General features: G+C 41.8%; 1 protein-coding gene across 1 annotated transcript in view; it reads left to right on the top strand.

Moving 5' to 3' along the window:
• Positions 1–699: 699 nt before the first annotated feature.
• SOS2 (SOS Ras/Rho guanine nucleotide exchange factor 2) overlaps positions 700–25,862 on the top strand; it is a 58,802-nt gene continuing 33,639 nt past the window's right edge. The window contains exons 1-6 of the mRNA XM_061354604.1: positions 700–1,101; positions 15,528–15,653; positions 18,637–18,768; positions 20,560–20,724; positions 21,376–21,579; positions 23,094–23,237. Coding sequence (XP_061210588.1) covers positions 1,015–1,101; positions 15,528–15,653; positions 18,637–18,768; positions 20,560–20,724; positions 21,376–21,579; positions 23,094–23,237 — 858 coding nt within the window. The 5' untranslated portion in view covers positions 700–1,014. The remainder of the gene's footprint in view (positions 1,102–15,527; positions 15,654–18,636; positions 18,769–20,559; positions 20,725–21,375; positions 21,580–23,093; positions 23,238–25,862) is intronic.

Genomic DNA, 25,862 nt, shown 5'->3' with positions numbered 1-25,862 from the left:
CCACAGGTCCCTCCGGATAGCATCCCTTCCCTTCAGTGTGTCAACCACACCACACAGCTTGGTGTCATTGTCAGACTTCCTGAGTGTGCACTTGATCCCACTGTCCATGTCAGTGACATGATGTTAAATAGCACTGGTCCCAAAACCAGCCCCTGAGGGAAAGTGCGGCTGGGGGTGGAAGGAACAGCAACAATCGGTGTTCTGCAGGGTGCAGAAGAAAACTGCTTCGGGGTAGGGATAAAACCAGCCTTGAGGTGGAGACGCTGGTGCCGGGAGCTCATTCAGCACTGCCGCTGCTGCGGTCCCTTCTCCCAGGACGGTGGTTCTGGTTGAGCCTTCCACAGGGTGAGGCTGTTTCCAGTAAGGCGAAGGGAAGGGAAGGATGGAGCTGGAGGTCCTGCAGAGCCAGTGGCAGGAGCAGGCTGAGGGTGCGGCAGCCCTTGCAGCCTCGCACGCTGGAGAGGGAAACGCTGGGGGAGGGTCGTGTCCAGCAACAAGCGGCCACCCGAGAGCTCAGCGTCGTGGCGCGGGGCCGGAGCTCTGCCCCACTCCGCGTCCATGACCGGACTCGGCCGTGCCCCTGCGGGGCTGCAGCGCTGGACCCCCCCTGGCGGCACGGCCAGCAGGGGGCGCCGCGGTAGTGGGTGGGGGAGGGCAGAATGGTGGCGGCGCGCATGCGCGCGGAGGGCGCCGGCGGTAGCGGGGCCGCAGCGAGCGGGGCCGAGGCGCCTCACCCGCCGCCCCGTCAGCGCACGGCGGGAGGCGCGGAGCCCGGCCCCTCCCGCGCCGGATGTGATGGCCGCCGGGGCGGGGGGGTGAGCAGGGAGCCTGCGGCGGCCGAGAGCCCAGCGCGGCCCGGCCCAGCCCTGACGAGCACCAGCGGCGGCTTCTCCTTCCCCTCGGCTCCCCCACCGCGTTGTCTCCCCTCTTTCTCCCCCCATGTCCCGGTCGCTGTAGCCGGCGGGGAGCGGCGAGGCGGGCGGCCCCGATGCGGAGGAGCCGCCGGTGGGCGCCATGCAGCCGCCGCCGCAGCCGTACGAGTTCTTCGGCGAGGAGAACGGCCCGAAATGGCGGGGGCTCTTCGTGCCCGCCCTGCGCAAGGTCAGTCCGCCGCCGGCGGAGGCCTGGGGTGGTAGCAGACGGCACCTGCGCCTCACGCCGCGCTGCGGCCCCCGGCCCCGGGAGCGCCCCTTCCCCGCCCCTCTGCCGGCCTCTGGGGCCGCTCCGCAGTAGGGGCAGTGCTTGTCCCGCCGCACTGGCTGTTGTCGGACGCGTAGCTCCGGTGCAGATGCCCATGACCCCGGCAGCCCTCTCTGACAGAGCAGGGACGTCTGGACCTTTGCTTGTACAGTGCCCGTGCCCTTCCCGGCTCCTCTGTCCTGCTCCTTCGCACCGTGTGCTCGCCCGTCCAGGCAGCCCGGCGTCGGCGAGCAGAGATTGAGAGGGGACCCCGGCGGTTCTCCTGCTTGCCCCCGCTTAGGAGGGGTCGTCCGCGGCAGAGTCACCCGCAGGAGGGTGCCCATGCTCTTATCTTGCCTCCGGTGCTTCTTTGTGTGAAGATGCTGCCCGGTGGCAATGTGTGCCGAGCAGCTCTGCTCCTGTCACAAGCTGCTGCTTCTCCTCCTTAAGTAGCACTTGCTGAAAGTGCCGTCTGTGCCTTCTCAATGGGGCCGCTGGCTTTGAGGTGGCTCGTACTACTGATTTGCCTTTGGGATGTGCTGTTGGAAGGGCAACCTTCCATCCGTGGCATTTCTCCAGACAGCTATTCCATGCCCTTTCCTGGACCACGCTCCCTTGCTGACCACCCAGCGGAGATGCTGCTCATATGCTGCCCGTTGCAATGCTAGCCTGTTGATTAAACAGCTGTGGCGGAGGGTAAAGACAGCCAGTGTTTTATTACGAAACAACGGCGTGCTGTATAAGTGAGATAAAACGTGTGGGAAACTGCTTAGCCTGTCATGGGAAAAGGATTTATCTTTTTATGGTGTTTTTTCACAGCAGGGTAGTGCCCAACACATCACCCGTTAGGTAGGACACCCCCAATAGTGGAGGGAGTGGGTTAAATTGAGGCTGGTGGGATCTGGAGGGGGTGATGATGTTCTGCCTTGTGTCATTTGCTTGTTACCATTGCAAGGGATAAGGACTGTTATACAGTTCTTAACATGATGGCCTGCTGATCTGGATCTCTGGTGCTGGGCAGCACTGCCATACACGTAATGCAGGCACTCATGTGAGTGGTGGTTTGTCATCTTTGGTGTTTTTTTTTCTCTAAGAATAGATTTAGGGGTGGTGTGGGGTAATTATTCTTTTTACATTATGTAAAAAGGAGAATCAAAGATTTGCATTTGTTTTGGGCCCCGTATCACTTGTATTAAAAGCCACTGAAGGCAGCTAAGTAGTCTTGTGGCTGGCGTAGAACCAACTAATGGTCTGTCTGAAGAATCCTGGGCTTTCTGCTGTTTGAATCTCTTCTTCCTTGTAGTAGTTGCTTTCCAGTGTGTCTTGGGAAGCTTAGGGAATGCCATTCCTAAAGTTGCTTCTTTCCCAGTCACTGGAGCTTGACACCAGCTAGCATCCCTACAAATGTGAGGTGTAGCTGTATCAGTTTAACTAAAAGAATTTCTGTAAAACTCAAGGCGGTTTTATAATTCTGAAATACAAATAGCATAAAAGTTGCTAGATTAGGGCTGCTGAAGAGAAACTTAGCAGGAACTTAGACTTTCTAAACCAGAGGTAATGAAGTCTTGATATAAGGATGCTGGAGAGGGACTCTTCATTAGGAACTGTAGTGGTAGGACAAGGGGTAACGGGTTAAAACTTAAACAGGGGAAGTTTAAATTAGATTTTATAGGAAGAAGTTCTTTACTGTGAGGGTGGTGAAGCACTGGAATGGGTTGCTCAAGGAAGTTGTAAATGCCCCATCCCTGGGTTTGCTCAAGGCCAGGCTGGACAGAGCCTTGAGCGACATGGTTTACATGGCAGGGGGGTTGGAACTTGATTGATGATCTTAAGGTCCTTTCCAACCTGAACTATTCTGTGATTCTATGATATCAGTGACTACTTGTAAAATTTTGTAGTTGCTTATAGACAATCTTTTTTCTTCCTGGGAAAGTTCCTTGTCTGCAGTACCCACCCTTTAGCATGAAGCAATCATACTGTAATGGCCATTTCTTCTATGAACACACAGTATCAGTGAGTCAAAACTGTTTCATTGTTCCAGTTGTTGCAGTCAAGCTAGCAGGGATACACTGTCAGTTTTAATATATACTTTATAACTCAAATGCCCTAATGTGAACACTGGGCATTTTTAAACCAGGACATTTTAGAAAATTTATAGGTTGTTTTGTTTACATCTTGCATTTTCACTTCCATAATGAGATGAGAGCATTTCCGTTATCTATAGGAGAGCTGACAAGTGCGTCATTGAATCCAAAGTGTGCCCCAAAGCATCGGATCTCGTGTTAGTTCCAGAATTTCTAAAAATGTTACCACAGTTTTCAAATAGTTTGTAATTTTGTTCTGAAGCAATTCAAAAATCATCTCGTCAGCTGGTTTAGACAGGATCTTTCCAAGCACGTTGCTTTTGCAATGAAAATTTTGAAGTCTGAGCTTCAGAAACTTTTCAGGTAAATGCCTGGAATAGAGATTTTCTTGAACTTCTGGGCTGGGTTTTCATCACAGTATCGTATGCTGCAAGTGCAGAGACACTGTCCTGTTTCCCGTTCTTGAAAGCTTGTCTTGTTAACACTTTCTGAAGAAGAGAAACTGGTACTAGAAAGAGAGGAGGCTTTGGTTTTCCTTGTGTATGTTAAGGTGTGAGAAATCTTCATTCTGAAATAGGGAAAGTTGTGGAGGTGGACAAGGAGCCAGTACTAACAACAGACAGTATTTCCTTGCTTCTTGACTTTTAAGTCCGTAACATGCTTTGAAGCTCTCCAGCATTCAACAAGTTTAAGGTCACTACTTTCTATCAAACTACTTTTAAACCCTTGCATTTACTTCTGTTACATGTCAACTGTGTAGAATTAATCGGGGGGGTGGGGAATGGTAAAATACATCAGTTCTTACTTCAGTATGTGAAAAAAAGGCTAAAATCTGGTTTTTTAACAATATTCTGTAGGCATTTAAGTGACCATTCACCTTTAAAATCAGCAGTGGTAAATTGTACCTACCAGTGTGAGTCTTCTTAGAATAAAAGAAAAGTACTAAACAGCAAGACATCATTAAACCAGATGTTTTAAAATGCCTTTAAAATATATCTGTTTATATCATCATATGCTTAGCACTGTCACTATGGAATCTATTAAGTAGAAAAATTTAAAGCAGTTTCATGTATTGCTTCTCTTCCAGCTGGTAAATGGCAAGCATGCCCTTACTCTTAAAACATTTTGCTGTCTTCTGTTGCTGTTCTGTGCTGGAAAGCTAAGTAGGAAGTGAGTATAATGAAACTCATTATAAAAGTCCTGTCAAAGTAAATGAATCAGAAGAAAACAATATTTTCATCTGGTTGTGTAGGTTAAAGTTACTTGAACTCCTGTTTGTAGCAAGTAAATCACTTCAAACAGATCTACAGTCTAAGCTTTATAAAGGCTTTTAATCTGGGAACTGACTTCAGTTATTAAAGGATCACAATGTCTCTTTGAATAATTCTTGAAGCACGCAGGCAGCTGTTCCAGCAGGAATCACATGCGTTTCAAGCGCCCTGCTGGCGGGGTTGGTTGGTTTGAATTCTTGGGACGTTGATACTGGCAAGCGTCATTAAAGCTGGTGCTCAGCAGGGCAATGCCATTTGGGAGGGCTGTGAGTGAGGGGTGTTTCTGCTCCCCTCCTCCACACCTGGCCAGATCCTTCTCCAGTGAAACCAGGACCCTTTTGAAGGGGGATCTTCAGCAGTGGTGTGGAGTTTGCACTCTCCCCTTTTCTTATCTCTGCAGGTGTTTGTTGTTTGGGTTTATTTTGAGTTGTTTGGTTTTTAGCTGTTCCTGGCCCCATGGCCTTTGTGGGGAAAGATGTCAAATTATGCAACCCATTTCTAAAGCTGGCATTTCAATTTTGTAGCTGGGTTTCCTAGCACAGGTCTGGTGCCAAAGCTTGTTCTTGAGGTCAGCTTTCTTCCAGATGAAACTTCCCAGGAGTGAAGTGATTTTTCAGGTTGAGGCTGGGATTACAGGGCAGCCCAAGAAAATTGTGTGTGAATCCCTGTGGTAGCTGCATGTGTAACTCCCACACACCCACTGAAGGTCCCAGTTCCGATGTAATGGACATGCATTGTATAAAAGCTCTTGGGAATTGTAATTGAAAACTTCATTTATGCCAACTATCATCTCTTGCTACCTGGAATACATTTCTGTTCCAATTACTTGGAACAAGTTTTCAAAATGAAACGGGTGACTCCATGGAACTAGTGTGTGTTTCCGAAAATAGTGCATAGTACATTGTTGGACATGTACATATGGATCTATTTGCTCTGAAATACTGCGTGTTCTTAGCATGCACTGTCATTTTATGTGAGCTTACAAATCCACTGGCAAATTAAAATATGTTTCTATAAACAAGAGCTGTGCATTCAGTTGCTTTGTTCTTTATTTTTTTTTTTCCTAAATAAAACTGTGTTATTGTTTTGGTTTTCTCCATTATCTACAAATGGAGACTGTCAAACAGTTAATACTCGCATTTCTACGGGCACTACACATGTTGGTATAATCACAGCACTGTACACTATTTGCATTTTCTAAAACAATTCCACTATTGCTCTGGACTACTCATCAGATTTCTAGAGCATGACTGAAGGGTTTATTCTTAGCAAATGTTGCATGCAGAAATGTGAAAGACCATTCTGAGGACATTTTTAGGTTTACATTAATTCAGTGCTTCTCTATATTTTAAACCATACGAGACTTAATGTATAATGAATGACACAGCTCTTGTGTGAAGTTGCATGGTTTGTATTCTGCTTCGTAATAGGGTATGTGCAGGGACTGCCCCATTTTCTTCACTGCTTTGTCCATTGCAGGATCAGGCCCCCTTGGGTTTGAATTACTTAATTATAGTGTCATTATAATGGATTATTTTTTAATGCATGCTAATTTCATTAACATGGATTATTATTTAATACATGCTGATTTCATTAGCATGCATTATTATTTAATGTATTATAATTTCATTGCAAAAGTTGCTTGTTATGATGTTTTAAAATAATAGTTTTACTTAGGTCATTTTGTATCTAATGAATACACTTGCTAGAGCTCTGAAGCCTGGTCCCTTGCAGGTTTTCAGTTCCTACAAGCAGGAATGCCTCCGCCTGGGAGAACGGCAAGTAAGGGAAGTGCCGGTGATACGTACTTACCTGTGAAATACGTAGCCCTGTCCCAAGTTTGAAGCACAGATCGGGTTGTTGCCTCACAACACGGTGCTCACAATTGAGAGGTGGCTGGAGGTGTGGAAAGGAGCAGCAAGTCCCAGTGAAGTTGATGCTACCAAGCCACTGTAAACAATAGGCGAATTCCTCCAGACCTCTTTTATTCCCAGTAGCAGATTGGTATCATTATAAGGTGGTTTTATTCTCTTACAAGCAAGTAGACTAGCTTTTTTTTTTTTGTTATTGAATAAATACTATCATGAATAAAATTTGGAACCAAAGGGGGCTGGTCCTTCTACTTAAATCCTTTTGGGGTTTTTTATGCCTTTTTTGTTTGTTTTTACACTGTTTAGCTTAAATGCTGTCACTAGAATCTGCAGTTGGCAAATTTCTCAGCCAGTGGCATGAAATAGGAACAGAGATGTTTAAAAGTAGTGGAAATGATGCATTTCATTTGGCAGCATTAGCAGAAGAAACACTTCCTACCTGTTGTTAAAATGCAGCGTGAAAATTGGTGTTTGCATCAGCTTGGAAGACCTGCCAGGCTAACTGGGCACAGGAAGGAAAACCAAATGAAAGCATTTACTGCAGTGATTCATGTTGCTCTTGTGCCTTTGTCCACCTCACTGCTTGTTGTCTTGCCCCTTGGTGTGCTGCATAAGCTGGCTTCCAGGGATAAGGGATAATGGCTTTAAAGTGAAAGAGGGTAGATTTAGATTAGATATGAGGAGTAAACTCTTCCCTGTGAGGGTGGTGAGGCCCTGGCACAGGTTGCTCAGAGAAGCTGTGGCTGCCCCATCCCTGGCAGTGTTCAAGGCCAGGTTGGGCAGGGCTTTGAGCACCCTGGTCTAGCGAAAGGTGTCCCTGCCGGTGGCAGGGGGTTTGGAACTGGATGAGCTTGAAGGTCCCTTCCAACCCAGACCATTCCAGGATTCTCTCATTTTCTCATCCCATTTCATGCATGGTCTCTATTGCGCCTGGGGTGTTTCACCTGTTGAAATGTATCATTGTCCCCTTTCCATCTCCTTCTTTCCCCAGTTGTTCACCTTTCTTCTTCTCTGTGCACATTATCTGACCTCATGTCGAGAAGCTGTTGAGTTTTTTATTTGCTTTTTTAATTACCTCTCAAAGTCCCTTTCTGCCAGGCTTTTCAGATGAGTGGTGTGCTACTGTTCCTTGACTTCAGCAGGTTAGTCATGTCAAAAGATGTGCTGAGGACATCTTTTTTTCCCATTTATGGCCTCTTCATTGTCCCTAATTTTTTTTTAATGTTCAGTGATCATCTGGTTCAAAAAGAAATTACTCTGACAGTCAGGGCCTCCAAATTTAAAGTTTGGTGCTTATTTTTCTTTCTTAGTAGTTTTTATCTTTCCTTCTTGTCCTTTATTCTTATTTCATCTGCATGTCTGTCCACTTAAAACACAATCTCAAAACTCACTCTGCTGGCCTGCGTTGCTCTTGAATTAATTTTTATTTTTAATTCTTCTGAAGGTCTAATTGAAAAGTTATGGACTTGTTCAAATAATTCAGTTTACCTGCATGAGTGATTCTTCTGGGGACTGGTGTGATGTGAGAAGTGGGGAGAGAGAGCTTGTGGGTGCAAGGCTCAGGGCTCAGAGCAGCCCTCAGCTTTGGGAAATGATGTGTTTACGAATTGAGGGAGAAATAGAAGCCATTAGCATTAAATTAATACATTCACAGTGATCTCCGCATTGTCTGTGGTGTTTTCCTTCAGTATCACAGGGCAGAGGCTGTGCCTGGCTCAGTCAGGGTTTATCTCAATTTAAACAGGGTGGTTTATATGAATGGATAAAATCCAAATGCTTAATTTTCCATCTGTTTTTAAGATTAAAATGTTGTGTTTGTGCACATGTAAACATACAAGCATTTTAGTTTCTTGACTCTGTATAAAAGGAAACATCAACTGGAGAAAGGAGATACTTTCTGTTTGGTAGAAAAGCAGAGAATGTGAAGGTGGTGTGACAAACCAGATAGGAAATGCAGATGGAGCAGAAGGGGGGCATGGTAGGGAACTGCCAGCAGGTGAAACTACAGGCAGCTGTTGGAGGAAACCCATCTGTGCCATAATCAACAGAAACCTGAAATTAGTGCTGCTGTCCTCGCAGGGATCCACCAGCCCCTTTTACCACGTGCCACTGAGGTGCTTTACATCCCACAGCTCATTGCAGAAAAAGATTGGTTTGATTTACGATTTATTGCCTGACTGTACAGCAGCATTTGTGCTGTCGTGATCAACGTATGTTTAAAAAGCAGTTAGGTACTGGGGGAGGATCACTCTCTGAATTTATATTTTTTTCCCCTCCCATAAATAGAAAGCTACATTTTGAACAAAAAAGTTTTAATATACTGTTTTTTTTGGAGACTATTTTGTTGTTACCCTGTTTTCATATCTGTAGTACACTAAGATGGCACTTAGGGACATGGTCTAGTGGTAGGCTTGGCAGTGCTAACGGTTGGACTCTGATCTTAGAAGTCCTTTACAACCAAAATGATTCAGTGATTTTGCCTGCACCAAGCAGACTTCCCAGCAGATCTTAGGACCATCTTCAAAGCTATTTCAGAATGCAGATCCCTGTCTGCACACCCATTGTGAACCTCGTTTAATTCACCCTTCCCTCAATTAGAATATACTAAAGCAAAATAGTAAATAGATAACAATGGGAAAAATAAAATATGTATTTACACTAAAGTGGTGCAGTAAGATGACTGTTTAATCACCCCTGTACCTTTCAGCACCTTTCAGCAGTCAGTCAACTGGTGGATGATCTACGCCTGAGATGCTTGTCATAGCTCAGATTATTTGGTTATTTTGCTAACCATGAATCAAATGTTCAGAATCACAGTGAAAAAGCTAAAATGGTGTATGCAGGTAAATTACTATGTTCTGTTTCGCTTAAAAGACTGCTTCATTGCATTTTTATTTGAGATAGCTCTATGAGTATTTAAATCTTTGTGGTTCTTTCCAAAGGATTATGGTGTATTTACACTTGAAAATTGTGAATATCAATGCTGACATCTTACACTGAATAAGAGAATCACAGGCCTTGAAGTTACTACATCTGTTTCCCTTCTTCCTCTAGAACACCATCCAGATGAATGCCTTTGGAGTAGATGTTTTATGTTTCTAATGGGCAGTGTTTTCTTTTTATCTTTAGAAAAGATAAGGAATAAGACCTCAACCTAAAACCAGATAGTTGTCAGATTAGCTTTTTTTTTCTCTTCCTGGACCAAACCTAATGCTGTTTTCTCTGTCAGGGATGCGTTTTCATCACCTTGAACATAGCGTATGGAAATACTGACAAGTGTTGGCAAGACCTTAACTAGCCCATGATAGTAAATATTTAACTTCTATGTTCTAATTATTTTTCTTGCTCCCAAATTTATATGCTTTGTTCTTGAAGTAAACAAACAGCTCTGCGAAGTTGTACTTGTCCGCTGCTGTACTGTAACTGTGTTTTACGAGGCAAGTAAAACATAAATCATTTCTAAGTTGAAATTAGTCTCTGTGGGAAAAGGGGAATGAGTAGTTTTGATTACAAACAGTTGACAAATTTAACATGCAATTTATTAAGCTATCCTGTTTGCACAGTAAACTTAGAAATGTATCATCATGCTAACACATTTTGTGGTGGCATTTTTTAAATTAGAAATTTCATGTTTTGAAATCTTGGGTAATACTGGAATTCTGTTGTCTGAAAATGTAGTTGTTTTGAATATAAGAAGGGAAGAGAATGTTTTAGCCTAGTCTTTCTGGAACATGAATTCACATGTTTGTGATGGTATATGCTGCCTCCAGACTCGATGTGCGTGTTATGGGTTTGGGATTTTTCAGTTCTTGGTTGATTGGTTGTTGTTTGGGTTTTTTTTAATGAACAGTCTCTTGCTTTGCTGAGTACTTACTGTGGAAAAATTGGAACTTTCTGATTATATTTTTACTACCAAAATACATGTATTGTGTAAAAGTATATTTAGGCAGTATAGCCAAATTGCTGGTGTGTCTCAGTACTAAAAAGAAGTTACTTGCAGTTTTGATTTTTTTTTGTTTATTGGTTTGGTTTGGTTTTTCCTCAGCTTTTGTTATTTCAGACAGAGCTATTGATATTCTGGACTTTTGAGTTTCCCCAAGTCCAGATATTATTTGGTTTCAGAATTCCTGCAGTTCAAAATTAAGCCCACCACTGTATTAGTTAAAAAAAATAAGATCAGTTTGTTTCTAGTCCTGTATCTCCTTGAAGGGCTTACATCCTCATCTTTTCTTAGCAGACTCCTTCCCAGGGGCCTGTAAGGACTGTTACCATCTCACTGAAAAGGAATTTTGAGCCTGATTTCACCTCTGCAGCTGCCTGTTTTCTCTAGAAGTTTTTGTGGTGTGGTGCAGGACCTGTCTCTTGAAAGGAATAGAAAGAAAGATCTCAGTTTACCTTTAAGGGTTTTTTGTCTTCCTTTAGAGCCTCTGGTTTTTCAGCTGCAGTCATGCTCTCAAAGAGCTCTGTCAAATCTGCTGAAGGCTACGGCTATTGGAAGGAGGGACTGCTGTGAAGCTGCTGCTGCATTTTCATCAAAGATGCATGTGTTGGTGGGGTGCAAGAGTAGGGAGAAGTAGAGAAGAGGAGCAAAGGAAGGAGCAGTTCAGGAACTCCCATCTAAAATAAATGCATGTTCCCCAGAAAGGCCTTAAGATGATGTTTAAGTGCCATGTTTATGTGATTTACACGTTACTTCATTTCTGTTCCTTGGAAGAGCTTGTGGAGGAATAATCATATGTGAATGACACAGTAAAAAACAGTCCTGCCAACCTTGATCTCCCTCTTTAATGACTTCAGGCACTCTGTATGGGTTGTTTCAGAGATAAAATAGGTGAAAAAAACTAGTTTCTCCCCCTTCCAATACCTAACAGGTCTGACAAAAAAGCTGGGGAGGGAATTTTTATAAGAGCAAGCAGCGATAGGACAAGGGGGTCCTGACAATGGCTGTAAACTAACAGAGGGTGAATTTAGGTTAGACATTGGGAAGAAGTTCTTCCCTGTGAGACTGGTGACGCACTGGCACAGGTTGCCCAGAGAAGCTGTGGCTGCCCCATCCCTGGCAGTGTTCAAGGCCAGGTTGGACAAGGCTTGGAGCAGCCTGGTCTAGTGGAAGGTGTCTGTCCCTGCCTGTGGCAGGGGATTTGGAACTGGATGGTTTCTGATTCTGTGATCTTGAAGGTCCCTTCCAAACCATTCTGTGATTCCATGATAGCTTCTGCTAAAATTCTTGCAGCAGAGCTCTTGCTGGTTAGTGCAACACATTGAGGGTTTAGGTATTTTGAGTCTTAAAAGAAACAGTTACAAGCCAGATTAAAATTTAGCCATGTGTTCACTGTGGTGTTATTATTTCATGCCATGTAATGCATTTGTGCTCAAATATTACAGTCTGAACCTGAAATCAGTGAATGCACCTTCCAAAAGAAAAGTGTCCTCAGTAATTCTTACTGCTTTTTCCTATACATTCAGTGTTTTATCAGTCTCTCTTTGCTTTTACAATCCTTTCAGTCAGAGCTTAGGTGAATACTGTAAACAGTGTTTTCTCCTTGATACAGTGGCATGTGGTTTGATCAGCCAGTGCACGACTTTTATAACTTTTTGGCTTGCTATGGAAAACATTATCTCGCTATGAAATTGTTTTTTCTGAGTAACAGCACTCATGTTGAAATAATTTCTCTTAAAGCCAGGGAGTGTGCAAGTACCCCTGGGGCCTTTCTGTGATACTGCATGCAGTATCATTGCAAATGGAAGCTGATTTCTAAATCCTCCAGGAAGAGCTGTCTCAACCAAGAAATGTTCAGCTTTGTTGTCAGATTTGCTCCTTAGAAGCAAAATTGACTCCAGCACTTAAGTTTGTATTCACTGTATGAAGCTGAAATTCTCTGTCAGTGTTGGAAGAGGACTGTGTGCTCCTCTGCTTGTCCTTACCCTTGGTAGATACCCACATGCTCTTGAGAAAGCTGAGGAAAGTGTGAAGTTAGTTACAAATGATGTGATTTTCTTTGTGGCAGTGATGTCTGTTTTCAAAATGAGCTGCCCTTGTGAGGAGAGGAGGATGGCTGCAATCTGTTGTAGTAAATGGGAGTTGCCCATCTTCTCGTAAAGGGGAGCACAGCTTCCCTTTCTCATCTCAGCTCCTGTTCTTGTCGTTTCTGTAGAACATCATTAAAGGTTCATTGTGGGTGAAATATAATTTAATCTTATTTCCTAGGTAGCTAACTAATGCTTTTTCTCTAGTAGTGCTTGTGTAAGAGATACGTGGCAGGACCTTAACACTTCCTGGTTTTCCATTGTTTTGTGAATTAAACTCTCATACTCAGGAAGAACAAGAAATGCACTGACTATTGTTGAAAACCCACAGTGTTAAGTAAGTGTTTTCAAGGAGTGCTTTTGGTTTTCTTGATTTTGTTTTTTTTAGTTGTTTTTTTTTTCAGTAGTATAGGACCTTGTGTACATGTCAGCTGTGCGACAGTTATAGAAGCAGAGAGATACTCATGTTTGAGGTGCAGAAGACTAAGTGATACTTAGAGGGCTGTATAAAACTCTATAACAAAACTGAACAGCTAGATTAGGAGCAAAATGTGTATTACCTTCTCCCTTAGCGTGCGACAACTTTATTAATGTGTTTCTTCTTCACCCGTGCATCTTAAGGAAGGATGCCAGTGCAAAATGAAGCACTAGATATCTGTGCTGTTGCATGGGAAGGCATCTTTCCCTGGGTATCGCACAGGAACTCCCACTACTGGCAGTCTCACTTTACTGCCACTGTGTAACACCTTAATTATTATCTCCAATACAATCAATGCCAGGGTATGTTTTCACATTTTCAGTGTGTGTGTCCCATCCCGCTCCCCTGAGACGTTTGAATTCCCATTATTGGTACATGTGGTCCTGGTCTCTGCTCCCCTGTGAGCAGTACATTGATAGACTTTTCCATCAAAGTCATTGTCTCTGCTTCTAGGACTTTGAAGATGTACAGCAGCAGCCCCTTCTAGTGGTCCCCTCCATGGATCTTCACTTTTTCTCCCTGCCTGTTGGCCATCCTGGCTCCTCTTTTCTGATGTGGAGGTGTGGCGGACAAAGCACAGTTCTGTGCCCCGTGTTCTTTCAGGCCTTGGCACAGGTGGAGCAGTGAGCAGTTCATTGCACTGGCTCCAGTTCCTGGGCAGCTTTGCAGCAGGCAGGGGAGGAAGCTGACCAGACACCTTACTGCCTTGTTGATCTTGGTTTTGCACCATTTTCAAAAGCCTGCAGGGCTGCAAATTGAGTGCCCCCAAGGTGTATTGCTATGAAAGTTTTAGTTATTTAATGTGGAGGAAGCTCTCAGAAGCCATCAGTGTTTGTGGGCTCACCCGTAGTCTGTAGAAAGAGAAGTGCCTGTATTTCAGAGGATCAGATTTTGGCCCAAACATGTTATTGTCTTCCCCCAAGAAACTACTGATCCATTTGTCTTGTGTTTGAAACCATGCACAGAATGCTAATGTAAGAAAGATTACTTCTTTGAGGTGATTAACATGTAATTTGTATGGGGAGAGTAGGGAATTTCCCTGGATTGTATTACTTACGGCTCTTTTGGCAGTAGTCTAAGGTCTAGTTAGCACTTTCCTGATTGAGAGGCTGCCAGGGAAAACTGGGTATATAGACTAACTGTTGAGTGAGTAGCTTTTTACCCTCTTTTTAAGGTGAGGCTGTTTGATTCCAAGAGATTTTTAGTAGAAAAACAGTCATGCTGGACCAGGACTAGTTCATTGTGGCCTTTTAGCTTTTGCAGGCACATGCTGAGGTTACCTGTTTCAGGTGTCTGGTCTGTCTTAGCTTTGGAAACAAAAGCTGATTAATCTCTGTGAAGTGAGATAAAAGGTGTTATTACTCTGCTCTCATGAGACCTCACTTGGAGCGTTGTGTGCAGTTCTGGTGTCCTCAACATAAAAAGGGCATGGAACTGTTGGAACAAGTCCAGAAGAGGGCCACGAGGATGATCAGGGGACTGGAACACCTTCCATATGAAGACAGGCTGAGAAAGTTGGGGCTGCTCAGCCTGGAGAAGAGAAGGCTGCTTGGAGACCTCATAGCAGCCTTCCAGTATTTGAAGGGGGCCTATAGGGATGCTGGGGATGGACTCTTCATTAGGGACTGTAGTGATAGGACAAGGGGTAATGGGTTAAATCTTAAACAGGGGAAGTTTAGATTGGATATAAGGAAGAAATTCTTTCCTGTTAGGGTAGTGAGGCACTGGAATGGGTTGCCCAGGGAGGTTGTGAATGCTCCATCCCTGGCAGTGTTCAAGGCCGGGTTGGATGAGGCCTTGGGTGACATGGTTTAGTGGGAGGTGTCCCTGCCCATGGCAGGGGATTGGAACTTGATGATCTTAAGATCCTTTCCAACCCTAACTATTCTATGATTCTATCCTGCTTTGCATTAGAGGGAGGCGAAAGTCAGCTTTTATCACAGTGCATTTCCTAGTCTTGACACTCCTGAATTTTTGACTTCTGTGTTTCCTTAGGTTTCCGTCCCTGTTGTATCTTCACATCTCTCTTTCTTATGTCTCAAGACAATGTTTCATGTTCTAGTTAGTGTTCTGGTTCTTAGGCATCTCAAGGAGTTCTTCTTGCCCTTCTCCCATGTCATGGTCATGGCTTTTTATTGCCACAGGTTTTAACAGCACATTGATTCACTTTCCTGCCAGACTGGTTAGTTCTAATCCTGGTGTCCTTGCTTATTAAGACTTTTTCCTCAGGTGGGTCCATGCTCCTTCTCTGTTCACAGTCACCCAGGACTCATTTGTAGGGGTAGTAACATAACTGTATGTTACTCATTCTCTGGATGAGTAACTGGGGAGTTATCCACAGCAGTTGTTCTCACTGCATCGTTGGCAGAAATTTGCCTTGGCTTGAAACTTCTTCTGAGCCATAAAGGCTCAATACATAGTTTTTAATTGAATAGAGATGCCAACTTTGCAGGAATAGGAATTGCCATCTTAACTACATAGCAAAACTTGTGGGAAATTACTGAAAGCGTGTGAATTTGTAGCACTACAGTACAGATTTACTCTGCTTTTGCTATGAGTCATCCTTCTGTACAGCTTTGAATTAAAAAGTATTAATTCTGTTAATCCCTTTGGACAGGTTCAGCAACAGGTTCACCCAAACCTTTCAGCAAAAGAAGATTCCCTGTATTACATTGAAGAGTTGATACTCCAGCTGCTAAACAAACTATGCATTGCTCAGCCACGGACGGTCCAAGATGTAGAGGTAAGATACCAGAAAACCAAGTGCTTGCTTGTAGAATTGCTGATGAACTCAGGAATTTTGAGCAGTGCAGGTTGAAGCTAAAGCAAGGTGAATCCAAAGAACAGAGCTTGTTAATACTGCTTTTCTAAAAGATTATATAATACTCATATTTTGTAAAACAAGCTTAATCGGAGACCAATTTTTCTAAACAGGGGTTCAAAATAGAAATTGTGGGATTTTTCTTTCAATATTATGTTTATAAATGCAGAATACTTTGAAAGATTTTCTGCTGCTTGAATGCACTTTGGACTTAATGTAAGGATGTTGGAATTCTTCCTAATCTTTCACATAAATACACAGAAAAAAGTGAATATTGGAATGAACAATTACTGTTGGTAGGCCTGGATTGTGCAACTGAGGGAATAGAGTTGTATGTTCCTGGAACTTCATTGAACTCACTGAGGCTCTTGTATTGCAGCTGTCTGCTTTTGTGTCATCGGTTATGAAATGATGGCTTTAACGAAGGTGCTTCAGTACACAGTGTAGAGGGAGAACATGCTTTCTGTAGCTGTGACCCATTATAGCTTTGTAGGATATCAATTTTACATCAGTCTGTATGTCCAGGATTTTCAGCCTAAACCAAAATGAAGTCCTTGTCTATATTCTGTAAGTGTGTCACACAAATAAATATATGTATATGTACACATAAAATATTGCCTGAGGGGTTTTAGCTTCTTATTAGCAGCAGTCACCCTTTATTCAGCATTGAGTTAATTCATTCATTATTAATTTTTGGTTTATGATTAATGTCTTTGTAATACTGATGAATAAAGATTATGACTAAATAAAAGCAAAACTTGATAGATAGTCACTTAATAGCACTCAGGATTTTTATTACCTTGAGTTTGGATTTGAACTTCAGATGTGGAGCTGAGAAATTCTGTGTTCTTTCTCCAGTTCCCAGTCGACCCTTCAGCACACAGGATGGTTTGAGATAGCACTGGCTGTTCTGTGCACCAGCTCCATAGTTTTTTGCCTCTTAGTCATGAGATGATAAAATTACCCTGTGTGTATGTATGAATTAATAATTTTCACTGAGTATACATATGCTTCACAAATTACTGTGTGCAAAACTGCACACAGTACAGCCAGCCTTCCGAGGTAATCGGCAACTCTCTGAATTGTGGTTACAAATATCACAGCAAACACTAAATCCTGTGTATTGTATTTAAATATACCTGGCATTTTAAAGCTGTGAATAGTAAAACATTGATGCACTTGGCAATAGTTATTTAATTTAATAATACAGAGCTAGAAGGTATAATTCAGTTTTGTGTTACGTGTTGTTGGTGAGATTGTGCTGCCAGCAGACATTTAAGGTCCACAAATTAAGGCTTTTGGCTCTGCTGGTTTTAGCTGTTAAGAGAAAACGTAAAGCTGTGATCTCTAAAGTTATCATACAGATATTTACGTAACAGCCTGGAGATATCCGTGCATAATATTTTACTTAAGTATTTGCAAGATCAAGGGCTAAAATCTCAAATTATAAAGGTTTGATAAATGGAAAAAGCCCATCCAGTTGTTTCCAAAAAATCCACTGGGAGCCAGTAAAGTCAGAACATAGAAGTGTGTCTTACTTGTGAAGTGCACTGTTAAGTTGAAGGACAGCTGAATGCTGCATTACATCCATTTTGTGGGTGGTCTCCTGGTAGACTCTCTCAAGGAAAGTTCATTTCGGTGAACCAGCCCAGAGCTTTCGGCTGCTGTCTGAGAGGAAAGGTCACCAGGTGTTTACCTGGCGCAGGCAGCTGACACAGAAAGTTGAGTGCTAAACGGCCATGTACAAATATTTAAAAGCTGCCTCTAAGGAGGTCTCGGGCCTTTTGCACACATTTCAGAGTATGTGTAAAGATCTTGTTAGCAAAGGACACATGGATTACACCATTTTTTCTCAGCCAGTTCTTGAGCTAAGCTATAAAATCTCTCCTCTAAGGGTTACCACCCATCCAGGCCTCACACTGTTACAGTTCTAAGCAGAGGTCAGGTATGGCACCACACCACATGCCGTGGCTGCCTGGTGATGCTGAGGAGTAAGGGCACCACAGTGGGCCGAGCAGGAGGAGGTGATCACTGCTTCTCCCCCTGAGCTAACTTAAAACCACTGTTTTTCCAGAGTCACTTAAGCAGGCATCTGAGTTCAGTTTAAACTCACTATTTCAGATTTTAATTCCCAGGTCACAGCCCTGGAGAACTTCATGGAAAGCAGGACTGGGATCTTACATATGTGTAGCCTGGGGGCTGCTGAAGTGTCGGACCACTGCCCAAAGCAGTTTGTTCTGTTGTGGGGGTCATCTTGCATGTTCCTATAGCAGCTGTTGAAATGGGAATCTGTATAAAAGTAACCTGAAATTGCTTATTGTTTACCATCGTAGTGAAAGGTGTAAACTGTACCCACTGTGGTTGGCTGCGTAGTGAGGAAGATGCTCCTGTGTGGGCTCAAGGAGTCCAGTGTTACAGCCAACCCTTTTAATGAATTGCAGTCCTTCTCCCGGTTAGAAGATCTTGCACTTGTTTCTCATTTCTGCATTAAACTTGACCTATGTAGAGCAAGTTACACTCTCATGTGAAATAGGAACAATACTGACTTGTGGGTTGTTTTTTGCTTCATTTAGACTGCAGACTGTTTGATACTTCCTGATGTTGTTTATATTTTGGGCTCCTGCTCTCAACTGAAGTTTCTTGCTGCCCTTGTGACGTAAATATCACAGAGCAGTTGTTTTAGGAGATTTGAAGGAGTTTGTGTTTACAGAAGGGAGGTTGTTTGGGATCATGGAAAAGAGTGAAGCTGAGTTGGGTAAGAAGGAGAGAACAGTTAGGAAAATGCATTGCAAACACTGAGGAGGAGAATAGTCTATACTTAAGGGGAAGTAATTTGCTCTTGTTTTTTTCTAATTTCTCTGTGGTTACTGCAGTTAATCAAAGTGTGCTCTTTATGTTTGAACAGGAGAGAGTTCAAAAGACATTTCCTCATCCAATAGACAAGTGGGCGATTGCTGATGCACAGTCTGCTATAGAGAAACGAAAAAGAAGGAATCCTCTCCTGCTACCTGTGGACAAAATACATCCTTTACTAAAGGTACTTAAACCAACAACCTGATGACAGCTGCTTCTGTCAGCCGCACACAGCTGTATTTTAGCTCTCCAGCGTAACTATTTGTTTAATTTGTGTGAAATTAGGAAGTTTCTCATATTGGCTAAAAGAGTAAAGAGTCACAGTAAAATAGGATAAATATGTTGTATTGTGTAATAGAAGTAGATCCCTAAATTCATCATTCTAGACAGTAGTGTGATAATGTGTTACTGTACTTTGAAATATGATTAGTTAACAGAAACCCCAAGCAAACTCAAATGCTTACCTACTTCTGTAGCACTCTTTTGACACCTTTATTTGTTTCAAAATGTTGCAGAAGCCGAAACAAAAGAAGAGAGAACAAGTAGATCCTGTTCCTTGTATACTGTCAACTTAAGATGTGCATCAATGTCCTTTCAGTTACTGTTGAATGTCACCGATGCCCTGGTTTTAAAATAATAGATCTGCAAAGGTGTTAACAAAAAAACCAAATACAGACTTCATTGTTGGTGGGTTTTGAGGGGAAGAGTGGTCATCTTGGTTCTGAGATGTCGTGCTACTTATGTATAGAGCTCTTGGCTTACAGTGAGGATTTGATGCCACACCGTAAACATGGATTCATACTGAGCCCCAGTAGAGTTTTGGTTTTGGTTGTTTGTTTTTTTTGTTATAAAACAGTACTCTTGATTTTTAAATCAGCATTTAATCACTTTTAAATCAGTGGTGCATCAATAGATTCAGGATGATTTAGACATTGCTCCTTTTTGGTGTTTTTTTTTTTTATTGCTTTTGCTTTTCATTCATACCTTTAAAAGTGCTTTCATCTAGTGGTGGCATTGTTGCACCAGAGTTTCTAGCTGTACTGAGAAATCACTATTCAAGCATAAACAGAAATTAAAGCACTTATCCAGGTCTAGTCACTGTTCTTGTATGTAGTGTCTGTGACTTAGTAAGACGGGAAGAGAGGTTAGGAGAGAGAGAGACCTCTGTAGGCAACAACACTGGCCTTCTTCTATGAATTCTGGTGTAGAGGTGTGTCAGTATAGGCACAGGTTCTGGTTTTCACACGGTACATCGAAATACAGTAAGAACAGGACTATTTACATGCATGACTTTATCTGTACTTATTCCTGATGGTCCTGTCACAAATAAAAGGCCACATAGTGCATGCTTTGCAGAACATGGAGCATGTATTACAAGAAGAACATGAAATATCCTGGTTTTTTTCTGTTCAGTCTTTAATTATTAAAGTTTAACTATTTTGTGGAATGCACAGGTGCAGACAGCTTAGCTGTTTAGCCAAATGTAAAGGATGGACTAAAATGGATCACAGCAAGTAACACATTGAACATACAGTCTGTAATTTCATGAAAGATAACTTTTTCCATTAAGAACAATTCAAAATGAAGCATACTCTTTTCTGAAGACTCTAGATCAGGGCCAGTTCTGCAGTAAGCATAGATAATAGACTAAAATTAAGTACAAGAGTGGTTCCAGTGAAGTCCTTTCCTTGAAGGAACCTTATTTTTAAGACTGTCATTTTTTGAGGAAATATTATTGAATGTTCTGTAGCTTTTCATCTGTCAGTGTATGGCAAAACAGCACAAGGAAATATTTGCAAGGATATCCTTTGAGGCAGCTGCTCAAATTTCCACTTGATGACCTTTGCCCTGGCTATTACATTACAGAAAATTGTCAGCACAGACAAGATCAATTTCAGCAAAAACTTCAGTGTTAATTGTTATTCTGAATGAGTTTCTGGAATAAAGAGCTTTCTTTTCTCTCTTGCTTTTACAGGAGGTCCTAGGTTATAAGGTAGATTATCACGTCTCTCTATATATTGTGGCTGTCTTAGAATACATCTCAGCTGACATTTTAAAGCTGGCTGGAAACTATGTTTTCAATATACGACACTTTGAGATCTCCCAGCAAGACATTAAAGTCTCAATGTGTGCCGATAAGGTAAGGAGTTGGGATTAAAATGGTAGATACTAGAGTTGGTTTGGGTTTTTTTTAGGAGATATATCCAAAGTAGGATAGGAGGGGAAGACTGCTCTTACTCATATCCAGAAGCTTCTCCGTTATATGTGCCACACCTGTCACAGTAAAGACTGAAGCTTAAGTTAAGACTGCTAAGTTTTGGAACAGTAGAAGTACTTACAAAACAATGCAAGGGCAGAAAATGTTATTGTCTTTAATGTCTCTGCTGTGTTACTGTCCTCCTGATGTTGCTGTGTCATGACAGCTCTTTCTGTGTAATACAGAAAAGACCTTTAGTTTTCGTCCTTATTAAAATAAGAAAGAGTTTTGTTTAATTTTATCTTTATCAGGAGGGTTTTGTCAAAGGCTTATGCAAGATGCCTTGTTTTCAGAGTTGATTCTGCATGAATCGTAACTTGTTTTCTAGGTCTTACTAACTTACAAAGGGGAAAATGGCTTTGGCAAGTGATCCAGCCTTCTGCTGCCAAAGTTTAAATATTACTCCCTTGTGAAAGTGATCACAGAAAGTATTGTATTAAAAACTCAAAGGATTTCTCTGAACACATTGAAATAGCTGAGCTTGAGCCAAGTGTAAAAATCAGCCTTCATATAATCTTAATTTTTTTTTGCTAGGTTTTGATGGATATGTTTGATCAGGATGACATTGGTTTGGTTTCTCTCTGTGAAGATGAGCCCTCTTCTTCTGGGGAACTCAACTACTATGACCTAGTGAGAAATGAAATTGTAGAAGAAAGGCAATATCTGCGGGAGTTGAATCTGATAATAAAAGTATTTCGGGAAGCTTTCCTATCAAACAGAAAATTGTTCACACCTAATGTAAGTCCTTTAATAGGTTATTGATGTGTAATGCTATTAGCTCCATTAGCAGCCCTAACATATCAATTTTGCATTAACTGTGTTGGACATGAAATTAAATTTGATTTATTATATGTCAGTGCATAATGAGTGTTGTCTGTATATGAAATAAAATGGAGGAACTGCCATTAATAGTATGAAGAGTGCTGCTCTCAGAGTGAAGCTTAATGGATACAATTCCCTGTAATATGCCAGCAATAGCTGAAGTCCTTTGGTCATATAGGTGATAGCTACACTTTTGCTTAACATAAAAATGAACAGTTACCTACCTGCATGTACAGTGAATGCAGATGAATGCTTGAGTTGACATTGGGAGTCTACTCCAGTGCACCCCTATCTGCAGAAACTACAAGGCAGCCCTTGGCTCTGGATTTTGTAGTGTGAGACTGACCATGAATGGAGTTTCCATTTGATAAATGATTGAAATATTTGCTTGAAATTCTACGTGTGACAAATTTGGTTTTCAGGATGCTGGAGTTTAGAAAGGAAGCACATCTCTTGTAAGAGAAGTAATTGTAAGAGATTAGTGAATCCTTCCTTTGGGACGAAGGAGAAAGAGACCAGGCGAGCAGAACTTAGGTGATGTTAACACAGGTTAAGAAAGGCAGCAGGAGACATTTCAGTTACAGCTGTTGTAGAGGTTCCTCACTAGCTGATAGGGTATCAGAGAATCGTGCATATGTGGGGACAGAATTCAAATGAATGTGATGGGAAGAGAAAGAAGGAATATTTTGGAGCTGACGAATATTCTTTTGTTATATGGGACTGGGTATGAGAAATTTTGAGATTGCTTGTTCCCACAAAGAGGTTGCCATGGTCTTGGCACTGGCAGGAGGTCAAGCAAACTCTGCAGTGTAAGGTTGGGACAGAGAAGGCTTCTGAGAAGTGTGTTTCAGAGGGGTCAGAAGAAGAATGCAGGCCATTGGAAGGGCTGCCTAGTTGAATGTGTTTATGGTGTGTGGCTTTGAAAAATCCAAAGTAGAATTTGGAAGAGAAAGATGCTGATTCCTCCTCTGTGACCAGGAAGTATTCTACTAAAGTAGCCCAAAAGCTGCTTTAATTTTACCTGCACTTTAGAGGATCTGACCTTGGAGCTGCTTTAAATTGCCTCCTTCGTGTTGCCTTCTGAGAAACAAGAACCAGCAGAGGGCAAAATAAAAGCTGTGAATTATGGCTGAAAAGGCCAGGCATTTCTGTCCAAAGCATTGAATAGCATGTACTGCAACAGGTGCTGCTCTGCTGTGGCCTGGGAAGGATGGTTCGCTTTCTTTCACTTGGGTAGAATTGTGCAAAGCTGGATGGGCCTGGGCCAGCCTGCAGGCCTGGCAAGACCCAGTAATTTAACTTCTTCTTAGCTTTTTGTTGGCTCCTCTCCACTTTATCTCTTGGTTCAGACTTCACAAAAAATGCTCCAGTATTTACATAAGCAAAATAAATAATTTTAAACACTACTACAACATGTTTTATGTTTGCAGGATATTGATGTGATATTTAGCAACATTTCAGATATTCATGAGTTAACAGTGAAGCTTTTGGGATTGATTGAGGATACTGTTGAAATGACTGATGAAAGTAGCCCTCATCCTCTGGCTGGCAGCTGCTTTGAGGATCTTGCAGAGGTACGGTGGTTTGTTGGTGGTTCTTTGTTTGTTTTTAATCACCGATTGTTTTATTTTCTTACTAAACTTTTGGTCACGACTGAGTTCTCTGGTAAATCTGCAGTTGTAAAACGTCCTTTTAATAAGCTCTGAACAGAGATTTTCCCTACCCATTCTTTAGTAGGTAAGCTATAGCGTGTTTTGTGCCTGTCACAGAAACAATACCAAGCAGCAGGTAAGCACAAAACTAAAATCTTATTTTAGAGTGGGAATTAATTGCTGCCATCCTGTAGGGATGGATGTGGATTTGAAAAGTAACTACCTGGGATTGCTTACTGAAATAAAGTAGTCATGCCTAATTTGTAGGCATTGTTGTCAGGAGCAGGGCTACCCCAAAATCATAGCAGTTGGATGTAGATCTACAAGATGAGTGGCTTGCATTACTCTGGACAGTGAGCTGAGTCAAACAAAATGTGGTTTTAATTCAGGCAAATGCATTGTACATCTGGAATGGGAAATACCTCTGCAAAGCAGTGGCTCTAGGGAAGAGTGAAGCATCAAAACAGATGTGCAGTTGAACAGAAGCTTATAGTTCAGTAGTGCAGCAAAAGTGCTATTGATACCCCTTGACCTGTGAAATAGATACTAAAGAGAAGAAATAAGGGAAGATACTGCACACAGATTTGGTGTGGCTCACACTGAAACATTAGTAACAATTACTTTGTCAGTTTTGTTGGACTTTTTTAATTTTTTTTTTTATTTATTTTGATGGCCATTGAAATACTGGAAGGACTACAAAAGAGAGTCGCAAAACTAAAGTTTTGAGGAAATATGTATCTCTGTTTACTCAGATCAGGATAGGTATGTATGTACCTTCAGGTCCTGAAAATAAGAGTACCAAATTACTCTTGAGTGCAGCAGAGAGGCGCGCAGCAAAAAAAGCTGTTTCTGAAAGACAAGAGGACAGTTCAGTTTAGAAATACACCACAACTTTTTAACTGTCAGGGGAGCTACTTGGGAACAAATTACTGAGTTGGATGTGGAGATCTGCTGTCTCTGAACGTGTTTGAATGGAGTCTACTTTTTCTTGATGGGTCTGTTGACCACAGGTTTTTTGTACCAAAATGTACAGGTAATCATTGACTATTTCAGAGGAAGTCAAATGAGGTGGTGTGGCCTGAGAGAGAATCTCTCAGATGAATCACATGGTGAATGTGAAGTTTCTGCGTTTTATCTTAAAATTATGATATTTATAAAGAAAATGAGAACCGGTAAAACTTCCATTTCGCTTTTACATTTAATTATTTCTTTAAAATCTGAGGACTGCATGAACACACCATTTGGAAAATGATTACATTTTTATGGGTGTGAAGAACATAGATGCTACAGCCCATGTGCTGCACACTTATGAATATACCATAAAGTTTTTGTAGCACTACTTCAGTAAAGCACTCATATCAGTAGGAAAGTTCGATTGCCTAGATCTTAGCTCTTAAGTTATTAAGGCATAATTGCTTATATAATGGTAAGGAGAAGCAGTTGAACAACAAATTTAAGTAGCTTATATTAAAGTTAAAAAAAGACTCAGAATTGGGAATAGAAAGCACTATCCTGGAAAACATGCATATCTGAGTTTATTGAAAAAGCTACTTTTAGGCATCCTGTGCTTCAAGGGGAACAAATCTTTTTCAATGAGTAAAAAATCTCACCTGATTTTCATTCACCAAAAAACTTATTAGGAAATGAAGAACAGATTATTCAAGCCTTTTTATATAGTTAGTAAGTTTGACTATAATAATTCAGTTAATATGGATCAAGACCTACTTAATAACTAGGCTGCTCATTTGATCATCTCACATGCTGGAGTCATCCTGTGTGTATTTGCTAGAGGGATCATTAAAGCGTGATAGGAAAGTGAAGTGTTTATTTGTTCTGCCTATCTAACTGCCAGGCTTGTTCTTAGGGTTTCCATTGTAAAGGTCCTTCAGCTTATTTGGAAGGATAATTAAAAACAAACAACCCTTGCAAACTGGAGTGTTGTGCTTTGTTTTTCTGTACCTGTTCTCTGGAAGGTTTAAACATAAATACTGTACTGTTCTTGATAAGGAAGTACAGGGAAAATAAGATTTTTTCTGGTGTGGAGGAAATAAAACCACATGATGCCTGACACATATGAGTGGGAAATGAATATTTTTTCATGTGCTGGAAAAACATTTATTTTGTGGTAACTTTTGCAGTTCTAACCACTACAACATGTTTTAATGATTGCCTGAGGTAATCTCTAGTGATGTTCAGTTAGTGCTGGGAGAGCCTCAGAACCGAGGGTAGAGGGTCTTTGTACCTACTCTGAAGTGGTTTTCAGAAGGCAGCTAGTAAAGTGAGGTTATTATCACTACATTATAAATTTGTTACGCTGGTATTTGCATTTCCATGGAAGTTTTAGATTTCCAAAAGCAAAGCAAAAAAGGTGGAAATCAGTGCACTACAGGGAAAGGGGCTGATGATACCTACAAACACCAATCCACGACTATGTGCTGCATTGAGAGTACTTACAGGGGTGTCAGTTAATATCTCCATATTTCAATAACTTTTGCAACCTTGCAAGTATAACCCTCCCCCCCTTTTATTTTATTTTTTTTTTAATTA

The sequence above is a fragment of the Neopsephotus bourkii genome, unplaced genomic scaffold, assembly GCF_033783945.1.
Source record: "Neopsephotus bourkii isolate Nb327-2 ecotype Australia unplaced genomic scaffold, CSIRO-AGI_Nbou_v1 NB_740, whole genome shotgun sequence".
Taxonomy (NCBI): domain Eukaryota; kingdom Metazoa; phylum Chordata; class Aves; order Psittaciformes; family Psittacidae; genus Neopsephotus; species Neopsephotus bourkii.
The sequence above is the reverse complement of the archived record's forward strand: the minus strand, read 5'-3'. Positions and strand labels throughout refer to the sequence as shown.